The sequence below is a fragment of the Leucoraja erinacea genome, chromosome 1 (genome assembly GCF_028641065.1).
Source record: "Leucoraja erinacea ecotype New England chromosome 1, Leri_hhj_1, whole genome shotgun sequence".
Lineage (NCBI taxonomy): Eukaryota > Metazoa > Chordata > Chondrichthyes > Rajiformes > Rajidae > Leucoraja > Leucoraja erinaceus.
The window spans coordinates 25365741-25386838 of NC_073377.1; the positions used below are offsets into that span (position 1 = coordinate 25365741).

Here is a 21098-nt window from a genome sequence, read left to right on the forward strand (position 1 = left end):
ATGTCCCAGAAGAAATGAATTATACTCCTGACTGGCACCATTTGCAGTCTGGGTGGCACATCTTCCTGCTATTCACTGACAAAGATCTAAATGTATTGGAATTAAATTGGCAATTGGGTGGGAACAGCAGGGAAAGTGTCTCAAATACCTCGGAAAGAACTGCCGATGCACTTTATCTGTTTATTTATTATGTGTATATATGGTCTATGGTATATACACACACGGAACTTTTATCTCCCGTTCTGTATTATGTTTACATATTCTGTTGTGCTGCAGCAAGCAAGAATTTCATTGTCCTATCTGGGTCACATGACAATAAAAACTCTCTCTTGACTCTTAGCTTGACACAAAAATGCTGGAGTAACTGAAGGAATGGGTGATGTTTCGGATCAAGTCTGAAGAAGTGTCTCAACACGAAACGTCACCCATTCCTTCTCTACAGAGATGCTGCCTGTCCTGCTGAGTTACTCCAGCATTTCGTGTCTACTGTCTCAAATACCATGCAGTTTGTCGAAATGGACAGAACATTTGCCTGTCCTCTTCTATGTCAGAGTTTGCCATGATAAGTCGCAAACCTGGAGTATTTGAACTGCATTCCAAATTTACTGTTATTTCTGCATTTACAGTACAGTAAACCCTCAATATTACAGACCTCTTTATGATGGATTTTAGTTATAGTGGACAGCACCAGGCCGGTCCTTGAAGTGGCCAAGGAAGTTGTTTGGCCCAGTGGTGGCGGAAGTAGGTCTGGCCTGGAAACAGCTGGGGAAGCATCGGCAGTCAGAGAGGATAATACCTGAGAAATGTTTCCAGGCTGGGCTGCCAACACCCTGCTGCACTGCTTCCCCAGCTGCTTCCAGGCCAGACCTACTTCCGCCACCACTGGGCCAAACAACTTCCTTGGCCACTTCAAAACCGCGCCTGCTGCTGCCACCCCTTTACCTGCACCCCTTTACCTGCCGCGACCAATGACTCCTCTGATTCCCGCCTCTCCCCCGGATACCAGCAGGGCAGGGCTGTCAACTCACCAAATTCCAGGCCCAGTCCCAGACTGATAGTCTGAAGTAAGGTCACGAACCGAAACATCACCTATCCTTGTTCTCCAGAGATGCTGCCTAACCTGCTGAGTTACTCCAACACTTTGTGTCCTTTTGTGTATTAACCAGCATCTAAATGTCTACTACTACTACTACTTATACAATTATACTCTATTACTAGGTTATAAGTTTATAATGAACACCATTCCCCACCAGTCTGTTATAACAAGGGTTTACTGTACTCATATTCCAGGAAAGGGCCAAACTTTTTATTAGTGTTATCCAAAGAAATAGAATTATCTATTTGTGATATGAAATAACTTATCATAGACTCTGTCGTTGCAGTGCATGGGTTGGACCTGGTACCTTGCAAATGACTTCCAGTTTCATATCACAACTCCCATCTTCATATTTCTGCTGTTCAGGTAAGCACTATTAAATACTTACACCATGATTAGACCAATGGAGGGTCTGGCAAGGGGGGACCGTCGTGAGGGAGGTGGCTGTTATTTGTTTACATTGTGTATGCAAAGAAAGAATTTCACTGTGCCTAGACACATGTGACAATAAAGTATTCCTATTCCCATATTTTGATATAAATGTATATTGTCTACTTTAGCTTCTACGGTCATAAGGTCATAAGTGATAGGACTAGAATGAGGTCATTCGGCCCATCAAGTCTACTCCACCATCCGCCATTCAATCATGGCTGATCTTTCAAGAGAGAGTTAGATAGAGCTCTTAAACATGGCAGAGTCAAGGGAAAGGGGGAGATGGCAGGAACAGGGTACTGATTGTGGATGATCAGACATGATCAGTGCTGGCTCAAAGGGCCGGAAGGCCTATTTCTGCACCTATTGTCTATAGTCTACCTCTCTCTCCTAACCCCAGTCTCCTGCCCTCCCCACAACCTCTGACACCTGTATTAATCAAAAATCTATCTATCTGTGCCTTAATAACATCCACTGACTTGACCTCCACAGCTTTCTGTGGCAAAGAATTCCACAGATTCACCACCCTCTGACTAAAGTTTAGTTAATTGTCTGTGTACTGAGGTACAGTGAAAAGCTTTTGTTGCGTCCTAACCAGTTAGCGGAAAGACTATATATGATTCCAATCTCTTCAATTAACTCCATCTACACTTCAAGCCACCAGCATTATCAAGGATGAGTCTCAACCCAGTCACTCCCTCTTCTTCCCTCCCCCATTGGGTAAAACATATAGAAATGTGAAAACGCACACCTCCAGATTCAGGGACCGCTTCTTCCCAGCTGTTATCAGACAACTGAACCATCCTACCACAAATAGAGAGCGGTGCTGAACGACTATATACCTCATTGGAGTCCCTTGAACTATCTTTGATCAGACCTTTCTGGCGTTACCTTGTGCTAAAAGTTATTCCCTTACCATGTATCTGTACACTGTGAATGGCTCTATTGTAATCATATATTGTCTATCTGCTGACTGGTTAACATACAACAAAGCTTTTCACTGCATCTTGGTACACATGACATAAATAACGTAATCATTAAAGATTTAGGTTTATAATTGTCACACGTACTGAGGTACATCGAAAAACTTTGTTTAGAATGCTATCAAATCAGATCAAATAAAATACATAAATGCAATGAAGTCAAACTCGAGAATTATAGATAGCACAAAGGAGAAGATATAGAGTGAATAATATAGTTCTCAATGTTGTTGCTCATCTGTTCCATAGATAAAGTTCAATGTCCATAATGGGTTAGAGCACAATCAGTCAGTGCCCTCGCTTATGGAAGGACCATTCAAGCCTGCCTGATAGGGGGGGGGGGGGGGGGGGGGGGAAGGGAAGCTGTTCCTGTGTCTGGTGGTCAGCACTTTTGAAATACTTCTGTATTTTCAGCCGGATACAAGGAGGGAGAAGAAACAATGATTGGGGTGGGACATGTCTTTGATTATGTTGGCTGCTTTTCTGAGGCATCGTGAAGTGTAGATGGAGTTAATAGTTAAGTCTAGAGTAGGTTTTAAGTAGACAATAGACAATAGACAATAGGTGCAGGAGGAGGTCATTTGGCCCTTCGAGCCAGCACCACCATTCAATGTGTTCATAGCTGATCATCCCCAATCAGTACCCTATTCCTGCCTTCTCCCCATATCTCCTGACTCCGCTATTTTTAAGAGCCCTACCTAGCTCTCTCGAAAGCATCCAGAGAACCTGCCTCCACCACCCTCTGAGGCAAAGAATTCTACAGACTCACCACTCTCTGTGAGAAAAAGTGTTTCCTCATCTCCTCAAATGGCTTACTCCTTATACTTAAACTGTGGCCCCTGGTTCTGGACTCCCCCAACATCGGGAGCATGTTTCCTGCCTCTAGTGTGTCTAAGCCCTTAAGAATTGTATATGTTTCAATGAGATAGCCTCTCATCCTTCTAAACTCCAGAGTATACAAGCCCAGCTGCTCCATTCTCTCAGCATATGACTGTCCCGCCATCCCGGCAATTAACCTTGTAAACCTACGCTGCACTCCCTCAATAGCAAGAATGTCCTTCCTCAAATTAGGAGACCAAAACTGCACACAATACTCCAGGTGTGGTCTCACTAGGGCTCTGTACAACAGTAGAACGACCTCTTTACTCCTATATTCGATTTCTCTTGTTATAAAGGTCAACATGCCATTCGGATTCTTCACTGCCTGCTGTATCTGCATGCCTACTTTCATAGACTGATGAACAAGGACCCCCAGTTCCCGTTGTACTTCCCCTTTTCCCAATTTGACACCATTTAGATAGTAATCTGCCTGTTTTTGCTACCAATGTGGATAACCTCACATTTATCCGCATTAAACTTCATCTGCCATGCATCTGCCCACTACCCCAACCTGTCCAAGTCACCCTGCATTCTCATAGCTTCATCCTCACAGTTCACACTGCCACCCAGCTTTGTGTCATCTGCACATTTGATAATGTTACTTTGAATCCCTTCATCCAAATCATTGATGTATATTGTAAATAGCTGCGGTCCCAGCACCGAGCCTTGCGGTATCCCACCAGTCACTGCCTGCCATTCTGAAAGGGACCCTTTAATCCCTACTCTTTGTTCCCTGTCTGCTACCACTTCTCTATCCACGTCAACACTCTACCCCCAATACCATGTGCCCTATTTTTGCCCACTAATCTCCTATGTGGGACCTTATCAAATGCTTTCTGAAAGTCCAGGTACACTACATCCACTGGCTCTCCCTTGTCCATTTTCCTAGTTACATCTTCAAAAAATACCAGAAGAATAGTCAAGCATGATTTCCCCTTCGTAAATCCATGCTGACTCGGACGATCCTATTATTGCAATCGAAATGTGTGGCTATCTCATCTTTTATAATTGACTCCAGCATCTTCTCCACCACCGATATCAGGCTAAATAGTCTATAATTCCCCGTTTTCTCTCTCGCGCCTTGTACAAGTAGGTTTTAATTTTTGCCAGGGATGTTTGGCTGGGAGAACCTACTTGTACAATAGGTGTGGATAAGAATAAGCTAAATTTTAGCCAAGGGATTACAGCAATGTAACCCTTAAATCCACAAGTAAATGAATGGCATTTTCAGAGCTAATATTGCAGGAGATGTTGGCATTGTTTCCTGCTTTATGATGCCCTATTGAGGGACAAAATTGAGAGATGATGCAAAGGTACTGAAGCATACATTCTAAGTCCAGGGATGACCTTTGCAGACCCTGGCAGCTTCCAGATCCACAGTTCTGTCCACGGCAGATGTTGCAGCAGATGGTCCAGATGCCACTGGAGCCTCTGGTCAATTGTAACATTTTCAATCAGAGCTCCTCTGCCTTTAGGTATTAGTATGATGCAAGGCAGGTTCTGCTTGCACTTTCTAACCACATAGACTCTGCAGTTGCTTTATAATCTGCTTTTGACTGCACCCGACACCCCATCCCCAACACCCCATCCCCAACACCCCATCCCCAACACCCCATCTCCAACACCCCATCCCACCCTGCTGACACACAAACAATCAATTCCTAATGAGTCAATATTCGCCCAAACACATGCTGGAGAGCAACTGAATACTCATGAACTAAAGAGAAAAGATGGAAAGCAAGCTCAGAATGCAATTTAGTCATTTGGTGGAACTTTTTGAAAGCACTACTAAGTACAATGCATTTTCATTCAAGCCTTTTGCATTTCTTTAGAATTGGTCAGTAATTAGTCTGTGACATTCTACTGTAAATTGCACGAAACTGTATGGCCTTTTAAGTTTTAGGGCATCAATGGAAAATAAGGCTAAGGTTTTTGATAATGTGGCAGAGGGAGAAAAGTTTGATATTGTGTGGAAAACGTCCCTCTACTTACCTACATAATCTCAAATTCATTGCCACGGACTGCAGTGGAGGCCAAGTCAATGGATACTTTTAAGGCGGAGATTGACAGCTGCTTCATTAGTAAGGGTGTCAGGGGTTATGGGGAGAAGGCAGAAAAATGAGTTTGAAAGGGAAAGATAGATCAGCCAAGGTTGAATGGCAGAGCAGACTTGATGAGCCGAATAGCCTAATTCTGCTCCTTGAACTTATGAACATATAAATGAACCTGTCATGGTAATAATTTATGTGTGGTAACAGTGGTAGATGGGAGTGACTATAACTGACATCACTCATCAGCATGATCAAAGTTGGTGTTTTGAATATATTACGAAGCATGCAATTTTTCAATTCTTATTCAGGAACAAAGTGCTAATGTTTGCCCTGGCAGGATTTCTCTTGATGGCCTCTTTTATCGTTACTGCTTTAATCTCATGGTTCTTCAAATTGCCAATAGGACTTCACATAGATGCCAGGTAACCTCCGAATCCAACTGCTATTAAGACGTTAATAGCTCTGAAAAGTCTTGAAATTCCCATCGACAATATTAGGAGGTGACTCTGGGAGTGTATTCTGATAATGTTCATTGTTTTAAAGAAGTGTTATCCTACCTATTTTAACTTGGTTAATGGCCATAATGTTTCTCGGGGCGGGAAGAAGAAAGGAAGTGGCGGAGACAGTGGGCTGTGGGAGAGCTGGGAAGGGGAGGGGAAAGAGGGAGAAAGCAAGGACTGCCTGAAATTGGAGAAGTTAATGTTCATACTGCTGGGGTACATAAGGAGACGGATACGTACCAAATGCAGGCAGGTGAAACTAGCATGGATGGGACTTCTTGGTCAGCATGGGCAAATTGGGCCATAGTTTCCATGTTACCATGCATTACAACTCCATAGAAGATTAATTGGATAAATTAAGGGCCGTGTAAGTAGTCCTTGAATTAAATTAAGAAGGCTAAATTAAGATGAAATTGAACCAATTGAAGTGGTTTTAGGAGAATCAATGAATAACTTCCCTCCTGGTGCAGTGCAAGAGTATGAAAGCTAAAATGCAGCCAAAATATCAAGATAAACTTGTTTCAACTGCAAGGTCTGGATTTATCTACTGAGTCCCCTTAACTTCAAGCCATAATTTTAATAGAGCACTATAATCCTCAAACAAAAGACATTTCCAGTTAAGCATAGCCATTTTTCCAGGGTCAATAGACAATAGACAATAGACAATAGGTGCAGGAGTAGGCCATTCGGCCCTTCGAGCCAGCACCACCATTCAATGTGATCATGGCTGATCATCCCCAATCAGTACCCTGTTCCTGCCTTCTCCCTATTTCCCCTGACTCTGCTATTTTTAAGAGCCCTATCTCGCTCTCTCTTGAAAGCATCCAGAGAACCTGCCTCCACCGCCCTCTGAGGCAGAGGATTCTACAGACTCCCCACCCTCTGTGAGAAAATAGACCTCGTAACAAAATAGAGGTTAAAAAATATTTTGTCATTTGTGAATCCAGGCCTAGTTGCAAAGGTGCAAGAGTCAAACCTTGGAAGTGATTGCATGAAGAATTATGCAACTACTCATCAGTATCACAAGACTGAGTCACAGTCTCGTGTGGCATGGAAACAGGCCATTTGGCCCAACTTGTCCACACCTACCATTAGGAATCCCTTCTGTATTAATCCCATCCCCCAAAACCTGATCCATAGTCCTCCATGCCCAAGAGATTCAAGTGCTCACTTGGATACTTCTTAAATGCCAACAACAACTCAGCTTCATCCATTTATTCAGGCTCTGATTACAGCTACTTACCACACTGGGCAAATAAAATCCTCTCTATCATATACCTTCTAAATCTCTTGCTCATTACCCAGAATCTATCTCCCCTTGAATCGAGGAAAGGTTCCCGGCAGTCTATCCTATTTATATCCCTCATAATATTATACATCTCAATCACAATCCCTCTTGGCCTTTTCTGCTCCTCTCCTTATAACTGGACTGCTCAATCCCTGTCTGCGAGATAACTCTGATGAGCAAAGATGGTAGATAATGAAGAATATAGCCTGGAAAGAGTAAATGTTAGAACCTACTTTAAATTGGATTATAGTGTAATAAGGGTCCAGTTTTAAAGTTCCAGATGTATTACAATTTTGGAGCTTTTCAATAATGTAATTACTTAATGGAGTTCATTCAATGTCTGTCACTAAAGATCGCATCACATTTGTTTTCAGATTGCTTTCACATGGTGAATACAACATACAATATTATACAAAACCTTATTGTCGCTACGGCCCTTTCTTAATTGGAATTATGTTGGGCATTTTATTGCATCAAAAGAAAACATCTCTGCTGACCAAGGTACTTACTTTAAGACAATGAGGAAGGGAAATATTTAGTGTCTGATTTTTGCTTGGGTTTGTGTAGAGGTAATAGTTTCTTAAGTTTTGAATATAGTTGAATATTTGTACATAATAACTTAAGGACATAAGTAATAAAAACACAAGAATAAGCCTTATGACTCCTTGAGCCCACTCTGCCATTCAGTAAGATTAGAGTTGAACTGAATGTTGGTCTCAACGCAATTGTCCTGCCTAATCTGCAAAATAATTCCTTTCCCATTGTACAAAACTACATTTATCTTAACTTTATTATTGGACTATTCTACCTGCCATCACTACTGCACTAAAATTAAGAAGAAAAAAAGAGCACAACAAGATTGCACAAGAAACAGCAGATTTCCTTTATCTTGTCCCTCTCTGCTCAGCCTCCTTGCCTCATGATCCACACAGTGCTTAAGCCTCTTGAGCCAAAGGGACGGATGGACAGATTCACGCACACTCTGCTACACATTGCCTCACTTTTATTGGCTGCTCAATTAGCCACATTTAATCACTCAACCAATCCAATGGCTATTTTAAATCTCCCGCTGCTGCTCCAACACTGAAATAGACTCTTCCAATTCAATGATCCAAGATTCAAGATAGTTTATTGTCATGTGTCCCAGATAGGACAATGAAATTCTTACTTTGCTTCAGCACAACAGAATATAGTAGGCATGAATACAGAGCAGATCAGTGTGTCCATATACCATTATATAAATATATACACACATGAATAAATAAGCAGATAAAGTGCAAATAATCAGACAATGTTTATTAATGTTCAGAGTTTTGTTTCAGTTGAGTTCAATAGCCTGATGGCTTTGGGGAAGTAGCTATTCCTGAACCTGGACATTGCAGTCTTCAGGCTCCTGTACCTTCTACCTGAAGGTAGCGGGGAGATGAGTGTGGCCAGGATGGTGTGGGTCCTTGATGATGCTGACAGCCTTTTTGAGGCAGCGACTGCTATAGATCCCCTCGATGGTAGGGAGGTCAGAGCCGATGATGGACTGGGCAGTGTTTACTACTTTTTGTAGTCTTTTCCGCTCCTGGGCACTCAAGTTGCCAACAAGCCACGATGCAACCGGTCAGCATGCTCTCTATTGTGCACCTCTAGAAGTTAGAGAGTCCTCCTTGACATACCGACTCTCCGTAATCTTCTCAGGAAGTAGAGGCGCTGATGTGCTTTCTTTATAATTGCATCAGTGTTCTCGGACCAGGAGAGATCTTCAGAGATATGCACGCCCAGGAATTTGAAGCTCTTGACCCTCTCCACCATCGACCCGTTGATATAAATGGGACTGTGGGTCCCCATTCTACCCCTTCCAAAGTCCACAATCAGTTCCTTGGTTTTGTTGGTGTTGAGGGCCAGGTTATTGTGCTGGCACCATTTGGTCAATCGGTCGATTTCTCTTCTATACTCTGACTCGTCCTCATCAGTGATACGTCCCACAACAGTGGTGTCATCAGTGAATGTGATGATGGAGTTCGCACTATGACCGGCTATGCAGTCATGAGTATAGAGTGAGTACAGCAGGGGGCTGAGCACACAGCCTTGAGGTGCTCCCATGCTGATTGTTATCGAGGCTGACACATTTCCACCAATACGAACAGTCTGTGGTCTGTGGGTGAGGAAGTCGAGGATCCAATTGCAGAGGGATGCGCAGAGACCCAGATCTGAGAGCTTGGTAACCAGCTTGGAGGGGATGATTGTATTAAATGCCGAGCTGTAATCAATGAATAGCAGCCTAACATATGAGTTTTTGTTGTCCAAGTGGTCCAGAACGGAGTGGAAAGCCAGCGAGATCGCATCCTCCGTTAATCTGTTGTGGCAGTTGGCAAACTGCAGTGGGTCCAGGATTTTGTGTCGAGGTAGGAGTTGATTTGTGCCATGATCAACTACTCAAAGCACTTCATCACCACCGACGTTAGTGCCACTGGTCGATAGTCGTTGAGGCACGTCATCTTGCTCTTCTTGGGCACCGGTATTATTGATGCCCTTTTAAAGCAGGTGGGAACTTCAGACCTCAGAAGTGGGAGGTTGAAAATGTCCATAAAAACTCCAGCCAGTAAGTCCGCACAGGTTTTTAGAACACGACCAGGTACACCAACAGGTCCAGGCGCTTTTCGAGGGTTCACCCCTCTGAAGGATTTTCTGACGTTGGCCTCTGTGACTGAGACTGAAATAGCATCACAGCGAATGGGGGCTCGAGTTGGCACATCAGTGTTCACCCTATCAAAGCGTGCGTAAAACGCATTGGGCTCGTCAGGAAGTGATGTTTCGCCAACATTTGAGCTACCTCCTGATTTTGCCTTGTAGGAGGTAATTGCATTCAGGCCCCGCCACAGCTGCTGAACATCTGTCTCATCCTCCATGGTTAATGTTCTCATGTTAATTGCAAATTGCTGTCGCTGTTTCATGATAACATAAAAACCTTATTTTCTAGACTTCTGTTCTTACTGGATGGCTTTGTTCTCTGATGACAATGGCAGCAGTAATAGCGCTGGGGTATACATTGGATGACACTGTCGAGTCCTATTCTGCTCCCCCTGTGCTATATCAGGCTTTGCACAGAACTGCATGGGCTGCTGCAGTTGGCTGGATCATACTTGTGTGTGAAGAAGGACATGCAGGTACAATTATGAAGAAGGGTCTCAACCGAAAACATCATCCATTCTTTCTCACAAGAGATGCTACCTGACCTGCTTTTTGTGCCTATCTTTGGTTTAAACCAGCATCGACCCGTTGATATAAATGAGACTGTGGGTCCCCATCTTACACATGGTAACATACAAACTTAGCGGTGTTTTGCTGTTAAAACATAAACCAGATCTTCCCGTGGAATTCAGTTGAACAGTGAGCTGCAATTCAAAGTCAGGCCAATTACTACACCCAACACAAATAGACTAATGGAACTCGGCTGCGTCTGGTTGAGGTGTAGAAAATACTCCAAGCAGCCTACCTCAATTTGTATGAGGCAAGGCTTTGAAAATGTTGATATGAAAAAAGATGATTTTTACTGCAGCCAGATTTTAACACACACACAATTTTCTCCAGCTAGAAACAGGAAAGATTAACATCTTGCTAGCTCCATGGTAGCTGCAGATGCTGGTTTATACCAAAGATAGATGCAAAATGCTGGAGTAACTCAGCAGGTCGGGCAGCATCTTTGGAGAAAAAGGATAGGTGACGTTTTGGGTTGGGACCCTTCTTTAATTCTTGACTATTTGGTGTATGTGGATTATTTTAATAACATGTGGAATAACTGTACTCAATCCATTGGTTATGAGACGCTGCTTGAGTGGCTGAGTTCTTCCAACATGTCTGGTTTTGTTTCAGATTTCGGCACCTGTAGGTTTATTGTTTTCATTTATTAAATAGTAATGTGGCGAATTCTATCCCTGTAGTTTGACTTAAAAAAAATGCCATTGTTTTAATCAAACTGCTGTAACTATTTATTTCACTGAGAAATAAAGGACTTTGAAAGGACACAGCCTCTAAGTTATGAAGATAAAAAACTATAAAAATCATTGCCTCGGCTATTTGAGGCATACCATAAGGCCACTCATGATGTAAATGCAAAATGAAGCACTGAAAATCAGATGGTAAAATCTTGGCATTTTAATCTTGCCTGAAATGCTTCAAGATGTAACTTAGACACGTCATCAATCATTTGGTTGTTTACAGTTTAGGAAGAGGGTGCATAAGTATTCCAGTAAATAAAGCGAATGATATAGATTTTTTATTAAGCCATTTTTTAAATTTGGTTTGTTATCAATTCCCCCCCCCCCCCAGGGTTTGTTAATACTTTATTGTCCAGCAAGTTATGGATCCCAGTGGCCAATCTCAGCTATGCCTGTTTTCTGATACATCCTGCTGTAATAGATATGTATTATGGGCTGCAGGAGACACTCCTTCATTACACAGACATCAATATGGTGAGTTATAACTATAGTTATTTTTACAATTTCCCCTGATTTGATTCTGGGGCTATAAAATATATGCATATTACAATCAAATCCAATAAAAATTGGCATTCATATTATACTGCTCCAAGTTGCTCTGTAGCATTATCAAGCAAAATTTGAACTGCATTGGCTGAACATGAGCAAATATTCGGACTGGTGGCCAAAAGCTTGGCCAGTAAGACAGGTTTTATGCAGATTCTTAAATAGATAGGGCAAGAACAAAAACTTTTGTAGGTGGGAATTGCAAAATGGATTTCCAGAGCTTAAAACTATGGAAGGTTTATGGTTATCAATAACGTACCAATTAAAATGGTAACATTCAGAGGTCTCAGAGGCTTGAAAGATTAGAAGAGATTACAGAGCCAAAATGGGTAAATTCACAGAGAGACTGGAAAATGAGAATAAGAATAAAATCGAGCTGTTTCTGGACTGGAATCCAAACTAGATAAACATGTAGGGTGGGAAAGTTTTATATCTAGAAGTCTGAGGAAAATTAGTAAAGGCTTATGATAAATATGCGACATACTTGCAACTTCAGGGCTCGGCTTTGCCCCTAACATCTAACAGTGATTGATTCAGCCTGTGAATGTGATCTGGGCTTGTGTCCAGGGCAATTAATTTAAACCATTGTGCAAACACCAGCATGTTGAGCACAATTTATAGTGAAGGTTCTGCAATCTTTTGCAGCAATTACAACAAAATTAGATGGGCATTGAGCTGAGAGGAAAACTGTTGAGTTACTCTCGGGTATTATCTTTTTGTGATAAATGCTCTCCATGCTATATTAACTAAATTTAAAAATAACAAGGAATTCCTTTAAAATAGTTTTTCAAGTGTTCCCTATATCTTCTGATTCGTTCAATATTCTGCAAATGAGTTTGAAGGGGAAATCATGGAAAGAAGATACTGAACAGTCTTTTTTATTGGCAATGATACTCAATCTGTAAACCTGAAATTATGAAGAACACATCATTCTAGAAATAATGACATTCAATGAACTAAAAACAATCTCATCCCAAAGTGAGATATCATTCTCTTAATAACATTTTCTGAACTTGCATACCATGGATTTTCCAAGGTGCATTTTCTTCATCACTGTTATAATTGATATTGGAGTCTCCAATGAAATTACTATGGCAGAGAAGGAGAGGTACTGAGGAAATTCACACCATGCATCATCAAAACTTATACAAAATGGCCCTTGTGGCTAAGGGGATCAGGGGGTATGGAGAGAAGGCAGGTACGGGATACTGAGTTGGATGATCAGCCATGATCATATTGAATGGCGGTGCAGGCTCGAAGGGCCGAATGGCCTACTCCTGCACCTAATTTCTATGTTTCTATGTTTCTATTGAGATAAGCTTTTTTTATCCAAAATATGTTTTGTTGTTTGAGAATTGGGGAAGTTGGGCGATGTGGGCCAGTTGGGCTGAGGGCCTGTTTCCACACTGTATCATTCTCTATGACTAATTACAAACAATACCAATACTCTTTCTTTCTCCTCTTCCTAGTTTTACCTCTTCCTGGGTCACACAGTTTTGGCGCATATCATAGGATTGGCATTATGTATACTCATTGAAAATCCTATGCAGGCATTAAGAAAGTACTTCTGATGATGTAATTCAAGAGAATTCAAGAAACACCCTGTGTACAGCCTTCCTTGAGGATTCAACAGTTTGATTTATTCTTCATGCAGATTGAAATGGTAAATCTTTGTCAAAAGAAAGTTGCCTTTTCGTTCAAAAGAACACCCCAATTATAATGGTATTAGAAATAGTTACAACTATGTACTACTTAATTGCTCCCAAAAATGTGGCCCACATAGAATGGATTTTATATCTCGAGATGTATTTGAAATGTTTTAATTGTTCTAGTTGTAACATCCTACCACCGTTCTTCTTAGGAGTATACCACTTATTTAAACCTTTCAGATAACTCAATGCAAAACAACATTTTGGATTAACTTTCAATTATATTGATGATTATGGTATTTCTCATTAAAGTTTTCTACATATTATCTGATCCACTGTTTAATTTTGTCATTTAGAAAGAACATGAAGTAAGGACACAATTTTAGATGTGTTAGCACTGACAATCAAATACCGATTTCTGCCTTTGAGCATTTGAAGCAAATGCTATCATTCAAGATCCTACGAAATATACTTTATTGTATAAGTGTAAAATATAGAGATATTCGTTTGAGTGAGATCATAGAAGAACAGTTGAATAGTAGTAGCATGTAATAAAAGGTGTAGTGATTCATTTTACCAGTAAAATATATGCCAGCAGTTCGCTGCACAGAAGTTTCTTTCGGCAAAGTCTCTGCACAATGTCGTCCTTAACGTCCTTAAAGTGTATTATGTGATCATCAAGGAGTAATATTTCTATACCTCCCTGGTGTTTATTGAACACATTATAACAACATTGTAGTCGACATAAGATTTGCTATAAAATATTGACAAGTTGTTAATGCACAGAGTATAGCTGAGTTCGGTTCATATTTCCTTTGGAAATGTTTCACAAAGCAATGAAGACAAGAGAAAACAAAACTGTTGTGCGTGGAAGTTACATTTTTTTGTTTTTTGATTTGTTTAATAGCATGAATGTTTCCAGAATTATATGTGCCAATGCGTCATCCATTAAGTATCCATTTACACCAATCCCATTTTTCTTCTCATGTCGCCCATCAACAAACCCCTCACCACCCCGGTTCTTCTGCCACCTACCTACATAAGGGGAGTTTTATAGCATCCTACTAGCCTATCATCTTTGGCATGTGGGAGAACATCTGAGTACTCGGGTGGAATACCCACATGATTGTACAGAGAATGTGCAAAGACACCAAACAAAATCAGAATCCATCCCCGTCCCTGGAGTTGTGAGGCACTAGTGCCACCATGCCGATCACACCCATTGGCTAAATTCTGTGGTGAAAACGATGAAAGTGGAAGTCTGGAATTATACTAATATTAATTAGAAATAATTAAATAATGCTTGAATTTTCTTTCTTTTTTCTGTATGGACAATACTTCTTTGCATTTCACTGAGAACAGAATGCATGCATGAACTGTCAAAAGCACAAACTAACCACACTGTTTTACATTGGCTAGCCTTTTCTTGATTTTTATTTTGATAAGGGAAGAGTTAGAGATGGATGATATAAGACCACAAAGCATAGGAGCAGAATTAGGCCATCATCGAGGCTACTCTGCCCTTCAATTATGTCTGAACAGCATGGGTATTATTTAGGATAGGTGAGTGACCAATATACACTCTAAATCAACTGAATCCACGGAGACATGGACAGCACTAACTCTCATTCTACCTCCTGTAATCAATCACTTCCATATTCTTGGACACATCCATTTTGCTTCCAAAATGTCTTCCAACTGAGGGCCACATTCCCAACCTCCCAATTTTTACCATAGTCAATAGAATAATTAACAGTGCACAGGCTGCCTACTTTCATCCTTCCGATCACTTCCAGAAACCCCAAACTCTCCAACCTACTCCAATATCTCTAATTCTAGTGTGTAGAAAGGAATTGCAAATGCTGGTTTAAACCGAAGAAAGACACAAAAAGGTGGAGTAACTCAGCGGGACTGGCGGCATATCTGAAGAGAAGGAATGGGTGACTTTTCAGGTCAAGACCATTCTTCCATGCTATATGCTCTTCAGTCCTCCGTCTGTGCCGGCTTTCACAAACCTATTTTCATTAATCTATCATTAATCCCATTTTGTTTTAGTCACCCCACAGTCTCAACAACTCTCCAGATCCTACCACCCTGTATCTTCCAATTCTTACTTGGCTAGACCAACATTGTGGATGACATAGGAATGTAAAGCCGTCCAACTGTATCAACAACGTCACTGTCGACAGGGAGGTCAGGTGCTATCCAAACAACAAACCATGGATGACCAGGGATGTCAGGAAGCTGCTGAGGGAACGCAACTCAGCCTTTAGATCTGGCAATGATGAACTGTACAGCACTGCCAGATCTAAACTAAAGAGAGCCATTAAAGAGGCAAAGACAGCCTATGGAAGAAGGTTAGAGGGGTATTTTAACGAGAGGGACCCTCGGCGTGTCTGGCAGGACATTCAGCAACTTACCAACTACAAGGGCAAGGGGGGGGTCGACCATCAGCAGCAGTAACAACTCGCTAGCTGAGGAGCTCAACCACTTTTTCGCCCGTTTTGAGCTGAATGAGGCGGAGCCTGCACCTGCAGCCGCACCCAGCACTGACAACCTGGCACTCACTGTGAGTACGGAGGACGTCAGAAGAGCACTCTGCAGGGTCAACCCCAGGAAGGCTGCTGGCCCAGATGGCATCCCAGGGAGAGTATTGCGGGACTGTGCAGACCAGTTGGCGGAGGTTTTTAGTGACATCTTTAACCTCTCTCTGTCAACATGCACTGTCCCTAAATGCTTCAAGACTGCTACCATTATGCCTGTACCCAAAAACTTAATTCCAGCAGAGAACACTGGGGAAGCAAAATGTAATTCCAAGAAATGCAACATTCTTTAAAATTCTTTTTAAATACTTATTTATTATTTTTACTAATACGTATACATATGTGTCAATGGTTGTCATGTTTGTATTTTTTAACCGGAGGAGATGTAATGGAATTTTGTTGCACAGTATTGTGCAATGACAATAAACGTATTCATTCATTCAAACATCCACAGGTCACCTTACGGAAGGGCCAGTGTCACACATCTCGTTTCTGTGATCTTTACATGGTGCCAGGGTGTTTGTCTGGATGTTTGGAGCATAATTGTCTGCACTGACTGTCTTTCCACAACAAAATGCTTGCACACAACTGTGACCTCATAAAACTTCAAAACACAAATTCACACAGTTGAAGTTGAGATTACCTTCACTCCCAATTTCCAAGTCTCTGACTCATTTCAGTATGTCGCTGCTGATACATTCAACATACGCAGTTTGTTCCTCACTGTCGCATTAAGGAGGTTATCGGCAGTCATTCTGTGTAAGATCAAACCTCATCTACGTCTTTAGCTCACAGAAGCAGGCAGGCAATACTGGGCACTTACTACCATCCCGAACATTTCCAATTTGCAACCATTTAGAAACTTTTACTAAGACATTTGGACTGTTGGAGAGGAGGACGATATAATGGCGATGTTCGGGCAAGTTTTCTTTACACGGAGGATGGTGAGGGCTTGGAACACATTGCCAGGGGTGGTGGAGAAGCAGGATACGATAGTGGAATTAAGAAGCAGTTAGATAGGCACATGGATTTGCAGGGAATGGAGGGATATGGATCACTTGCAAGTAGATGAGATCAGTTCATTTAGGCATCATGTTCGGCACAAACATTGTGGACCGATGAGCCTGTTCCTGTGCTGTGCTGTTCAATGTTCGATGTATATGTGGGTATAAGGGATTTGGAGGGCTATCAACCAGATAAAAGCAAATGGACTAGTTCCGTATGCCGTTAGTTGGCTGGCATGGACAAGGTGGGCCGAAGGACCTATCCATGCTGTATAGCTTTGTGTGTCCTACTCTAAGATGGCCATTAAGCCCCATGGCAGTTGGAACTCCAATTCCCAACAAACAAGAACCCATTAAGAGGAAGAGATTATATTAATGTGATGTGAGAGTATTTAATTTTTATCTGATCATTACCCCCTGTCATCTTCCAGGGGCCTGCTGGGATCTATATCCTGCTCACATGACTAATCACAATAGGGTTTTCCGAAATGATATTTCCCTGTGTGTACGACTCTGGTGGTGCTCCACAACATTCAGCAACGGCACTCTCATCCTCCATCTTGCTCTGTTGCTCATTCAGCCTTGGCCTGCCAAGACAAAGCCAAGGGAGGACCAACGGGGAAGGCAGCAGGATCAGCAGAGTGAACATGGGGATGATCAGGAGGAACAGCAACAAGAGGATGAACTACTCAGTCCGTATCCTCATCCGCAGGACCCACTTACATCTTTCTGTATGTAGTGTGACGCTGCATTTGATCCTGGAAAGGGTCTCATGAAACAGTGCAAGAAAATGCCCTTTGGACCACAATATCAGTGCTGAATATGATGCCAACACCATCTCTTATCTCCCTGTACATAATCCATATTCCTCCATTCCCTGCATATCCATATACCTGTCCAAATGTTTCTTAAATGCAATTATAGTATCTGCCTCAACCCCCAACCCTGGCAGCACATTCCAAGCACACCCCACCCTCAGTGAAAATAAGTTGCCCCATATATATCCTTTAAACTTGTCCCCTCTCACCTTATGCCTATCAGATTCAGATTCAGATTCAGATTCAATTTTAATTGTCCTCCTATGCCCTCCTATATTTGATTTTTCCATCCAGAAAAAATGGTTCTGACATTCTACCCTATCGATGCTTCTCGTGATTTTATATACTTCTATCAGTTCTCCCCACGACCTCTAGTGTTCCTGAGAAAACAATCAAAGTCAGTAAAACCTCTCCCTATAGCTAATACCCCCTAATCCAGACATTCTGGTAAACATCCTCTGCAGCCTTTCCAAAGCATCTACATTCGTCCTGCAATGAGCTAACCTGAACTGCATGCAATACTCCAAATGCGACCTGACCAAAGTCCTATAAAGCTGCATCGTATATACTTGATGCCAAGACCTATGAATGCTAGCATAGCTTATTTACTATTCTATCCACTTTTGTTGTCACTTTCTGGTCCTGAAAGGAGAATTTAGGGAGTTAGGAGGAGAGTTAAGCAGAAGGACCGCAAAAGTAACAATCACAGGATTACTGCCTGTGCCACGCGACAGTGTGAGTAGGAATGGAATGAGGTGGAGGATAAATGCGTGGCTGAGAGACTGGTGCAGGGTGCAGGGATTCAAGTTTCTGGATCATTGGGACCTCTTTTGGGGAAGGTGTGATCTGTACAAAAAGGACGGGTTGCACTTGAACCCAAGGGGAGCCAATATCCTGGCGGGGAGATTTCCAAAGGCTACTGGGGAGACTTTAAACTAGAACGGTTGGGGGGAGGGACTCAAATAGAGAAAGCTAGTAGACAGTGTGTGAGGCAAGAGGCAGAGAAGGGAAGCACTCAGACCCAACATGTAGGGTAGAAAGATGAAAAATATAATAAACAGAGAATAAGAGGTGGTGGGTTTCTTAAATGTGTATATTTTAATGCTAGGAGCATTGTAAGAAAGGTGGATGAGCTTAGAGCCTGGATTGACACCTAGAAGTATGATGTTGTGGCGATTAGTGAAACATGGTTGCATGATGGCTGTGATTGGAAACTAAATATTCCAGGATTTCGTTGCTTCAAGTGTGATAGAATTGGAGGGGCAAGGGGTGGAGGTGTTGCATTACTTGGCAGGGAGGATATTACAGCAGTGCTTTGGCAGGATAGATTAGAGGGCTCATCTAGGGAGGCTATTTGGGTGGAACTGAGAAATGGGAAAGGTGTAGCAACACTTATAGGGGTGTATTATAGACCGCCTAGTGGGGAGCGAGAATTGGAAGAGCAAATATGTAAGGAGATAGCAGATATTAGTAGTAAGCACAGGGTAGTGATTGGGGGAGATTTCAATTTTCCACACATAGACTGGGAAACACATTCTGTAAAAGGGCTAGATGGTTTGGAATTTGTAAAATGTGTGCAGTATAGTTTTTTGCAGCAATATATAGAGGTACCTAATAGAGAAGGGGCAGTGCTGGACCGCCTGTTAGGAAATTAGACAGGTCAGGTAGAAGAGGTATGTGTTGGGGAGCACTTCGGGTCCAATGATCACAATACCATTGTTTTCAATATAATTATGGAGAAGGTCAGAACTGGACTAAGGGTTGAGATTTTTGATTGGAGAAAGGCTAACTGAGGAAATTCGAAAGGATTTAAAAGGAGTGAATTGGGAAATTTTGTTTTATGGGAAGGATGTAGTAGAGAATTGGAGGACATTTAAAGGTGAAATTTTAAGAGTACCAAATCTTTATGTCCCTGTTTGTTTGAAAGGAAAGAGTAATAATTGGAAAGAGATATGGTTTTCAAGGGAAATTGGACACTTGGTTCGGAAAAAGAGAGAGATCTACAATAATTATAGGCAGCATGGAGTAAATGAGGTGCTTAAGGAGTATAAAGAATGTAAAAAGAATCTTAAGAAAGAAATTCGGAAAGCTAAAAGAAGATATGAGGTTGCTTTGGCACGTAAGGTGAAAGTAAATCCAAAGGGTTTCTGCAGGTATATTAATAGCAAAAGGATAACGAGGGATATAATTGGTCCATTAGAGAGTCAGAGTAGCAGCTATCTGCAGAGCCAAAAGAGATGGGGGAGATATTGAACAACTTATTTTCTTCGGTATTCACCAAGGAGAAGGATATTGAATTATGTGAGGTAAGGGAAACAAGTAGGGTAGCGATAGAAACTATGAGGATCAAAGATGAGGAAGTACTGACACTTTTGAAAAATATAAAAGTGGATAAGACTCCAGGTCCTATACAAGCCCAGCTGCTCCATTCTATCAACATATAACAGTCCCGCCATTCCGGGAATAAACCTCATGAAGCTACGTCCCTCAATAGAAAGAATGTTCTTCCTCATATTTGGAGACCAAAACTGCACACAATATTCCAGGTGTGGTCTCACCAGGGCCCTGTAAAACTGTTGAAGGACCTCTTTGCTCCTATACTCAACTCTTCTTGTTTGTTGCATGCTATCCAGTCTGCAGAAAGGCAATACATGATTACAATCGTGCCACTTACAGTGTATAGATACATGAAAAGGGAATAATGTTTAGTGCAAGGTAAAACCAGTAAAGTCCGATCAAAGATAGACCGGGGGTCACCAATGAGGTAGATAATAGTTCAGGACAGCTCTCTTGTTGTGGTAGGATGATTCAGTTACCTGATAACAGCTGGCAAGAAACTGTCCTTGAATCTGGAGGTGTGCGTTTTCATATTTTTATACTTTTTGCTCAATGGGAGAGGGGAGAAGAGGAAGTGGCCAGGGTGCAACTTGTCCTTGATTATGTTGTGGGCCTTACTGAGGCAGCATGAGGTATAAATGGAGTAAATGGAAGGGAGGTTGGTTTGTGTGATGGCCTGGGCTGTGTCCACAATTTGCTGCAATTTCTTGCTGTCTTGGAGTCTGTTCCCAAATCAAGCTGTGATCCTGATAAAATGTTTTCTATGGTACATCTGTAAAAGTGTTGTGAGTTAAAGGAAAATGCCAAACTTCCTAAGCCTTCTAAGTAAGTCGAGGCACCGGTGTGGCTTCTTGGTTGTTGCTTCAATATGGGTAGTCCAGGAGAAGTTGTCGGTGATATTGACTACTGGGAATTTGAGGTTTACTTCTGTGCTATCAATGCAAATTGGGGTATGTGTACCGCTTTGCTTCCTGAAGTCGACCACTATC

General features: G+C 41.9%; 1 protein-coding gene across 1 annotated transcript in view; it reads left to right on the forward strand.

Annotated features, from left to right (window-relative positions):
- Positions 1 to 14680, forward strand: part of oacyl (O-acyltransferase like) — a 93854-nt gene extending 79174 nt beyond the window's left edge. The window contains exons 10-15 of the mRNA XM_055647238.1: positions 1383 to 1462; positions 5747 to 5860; positions 7601 to 7727; positions 10195 to 10381; positions 11544 to 11686; positions 13228 to 14680. Coding sequence (XP_055503213.1) covers positions 1383 to 1462; positions 5747 to 5860; positions 7601 to 7727; positions 10195 to 10381; positions 11544 to 11686; positions 13228 to 13329 — 753 coding nt within the window. The 3' untranslated portion in view covers positions 13330 to 14680. The remainder of the gene's footprint in view (positions 1 to 1382; positions 1463 to 5746; positions 5861 to 7600; positions 7728 to 10194; positions 10382 to 11543; positions 11687 to 13227) is intronic.
- Positions 14681 to 21098: the final 6418 nt, after the last annotated feature.